The following is a 1399-nucleotide window of genomic DNA, read 5'->3' as shown; positions in this document are numbered from 1 at the left end:
CCCCCCGCCCCGGCGCCCCGGGCGCCCCCCGTCTCTGCCCCACGCGGGCGCTGGGGAGCGGACGGAGGGGAGCGAGGCAGCCGCAGGGCGGGGTGGAGGCAGCTCGCGCACCTTGGCGCCCCGGGCTGGCGGCTGAGGGTGCTTCGTCCCGGAGCCCCCGGGCTGTGCGGAGTGTGAGCTAGACCGAGCGCCAATGTGGGGATCTCTTCTGGTCTTTCTTTTGCGATTTTCCTGCTTGTCGTTGACTAGGGCCTATTTACCACCATACCCGCAGGTGACTCGATTTTGCTAGTCTGCGATTTCAGCTAGTAGCCCTGGGCGGGAAGGCACCCTGTTCTCCACCCTCATCCTGTCCCTCCCCCCTCCCTCTCGGCGACTCCGGCGTCTTGGATCGCTGCTCTCTCTTTATCCTCCTTTCTCTACAGCTGGGCCGGGGCAGTTCACTGGATGCTTGGGGTTAAATGGTGCGGGAGCACAGACGCGGAGGAGTCCCCGGGATTTTCCACGCCTCTGGCTCCCCACCCACAATCCCAGACGCAGGGGTCCAGTTTGGACCGACCCGACCCCATACTTTCTTTTTTGCAGGCAAACTGTGGGTGACCGCGCCTGCGGGGGGACTTTGCCATCCGTCCACTGGGACCTGGGGAGGAAAAACCAGAAGCTCCGTATCCCCTCCCCCTCCACCGTTTCGGATACCCCGCAGAGACTCGTTTCGGGGTTCCCACTGACTTCCAGGAAGGACGCGTGCCCCTCTCTGATCCCAGCGCGGGCGGCCACCTGTCTTTGGCGCGGTGACCCCTCTCCCATGACCCTGCGGTGCCTCGAGTCCTCCGGGAATGGCGCGGAAGGGACGCAGAGCCAGTGGGGGACCGCGGGGTCCGCGGAAGAGCCGTCCCCGGAGGCGGCGCGTCTGGCGAAGGCCCTGCGGGAGCTCAGTCAAACAGGTAGGCAGCCGAGCAGCCCCGACGCGTGCGAGGGGGGTCGCTGCCGCCAAGAGGCTGGGTTGGGGGCTTTGCTGGCGGGGAGCGCGGCTTGGAAGCGGGGCCGCGCTGCGGAGCAAAGAATGGGGTGGCCCTGCGGCCCCTCGCCTCTGGTCCCCGCTCAGGGCGGGGGCCCGCGGAGAGGATGTCCGCACGGCCCTGGATCCTCGGGAACGCGAAAGAAAAGTAAGTGGTTCTCGGGGGACTCAGAGGCCTGGAGGAGGGCAGAGCGCGAGAAGGGCTTCTTGGAAATAGCCTCTTAGGGAGCAGCAGCCTTCAACTGTTCGCAGCCGCTCAGCGGGTCGGTACGCGGGCTGGAACCCTAGCGGAAGAGCGAGCCAGGCGCCTCCGTTCCCGCGGCGAACCAGGGCGGCGGGTGGGCGCTCCGCTGCCGCGGTTTCAGCTGCATCCGGCTCGCG

At 67.5% G+C, this 1399-nt stretch overlaps 1 protein-coding gene across 2 annotated transcripts in view; it reads left to right on the top strand.

Moving 5' to 3' along the window:
• SOCS2 (suppressor of cytokine signaling 2) overlaps window positions 1–1399 on the top strand; it is a 3925-nt gene that overhangs the window by 715 nt on the left and 1811 nt on the right. The window contains exons 1-2 of one of the 2 annotated variants that reach the window (XM_077772197.1): window positions 289–464; window positions 586–944. In XM_077772197.1, coding sequence (XP_077628323.1) covers window positions 448–464; window positions 586–944 — 376 coding nt within the window. In that variant the 5' untranslated portion in view covers window positions 289–447. Of the gene's footprint in view, window positions 1–288; window positions 465–585; window positions 945–1399 lie in introns of those variants that run through there. The other variant, XM_077772198.1, reaches the window with a different exon arrangement.

The sequence above is a fragment of the Crocuta crocuta genome, unplaced genomic scaffold, assembly GCF_008692635.1.
Source record: "Crocuta crocuta isolate KB4526 unplaced genomic scaffold, BGI_CrCroc_1.0 scaffold216, whole genome shotgun sequence".
Taxonomy (NCBI): Eukaryota; Metazoa; Chordata; class Mammalia; order Carnivora; family Hyaenidae; genus Crocuta; species Crocuta crocuta.
Note: the sequence above shows the minus strand (reverse complement) of the source record. Positions and strands in the feature narration are given on the sequence as shown.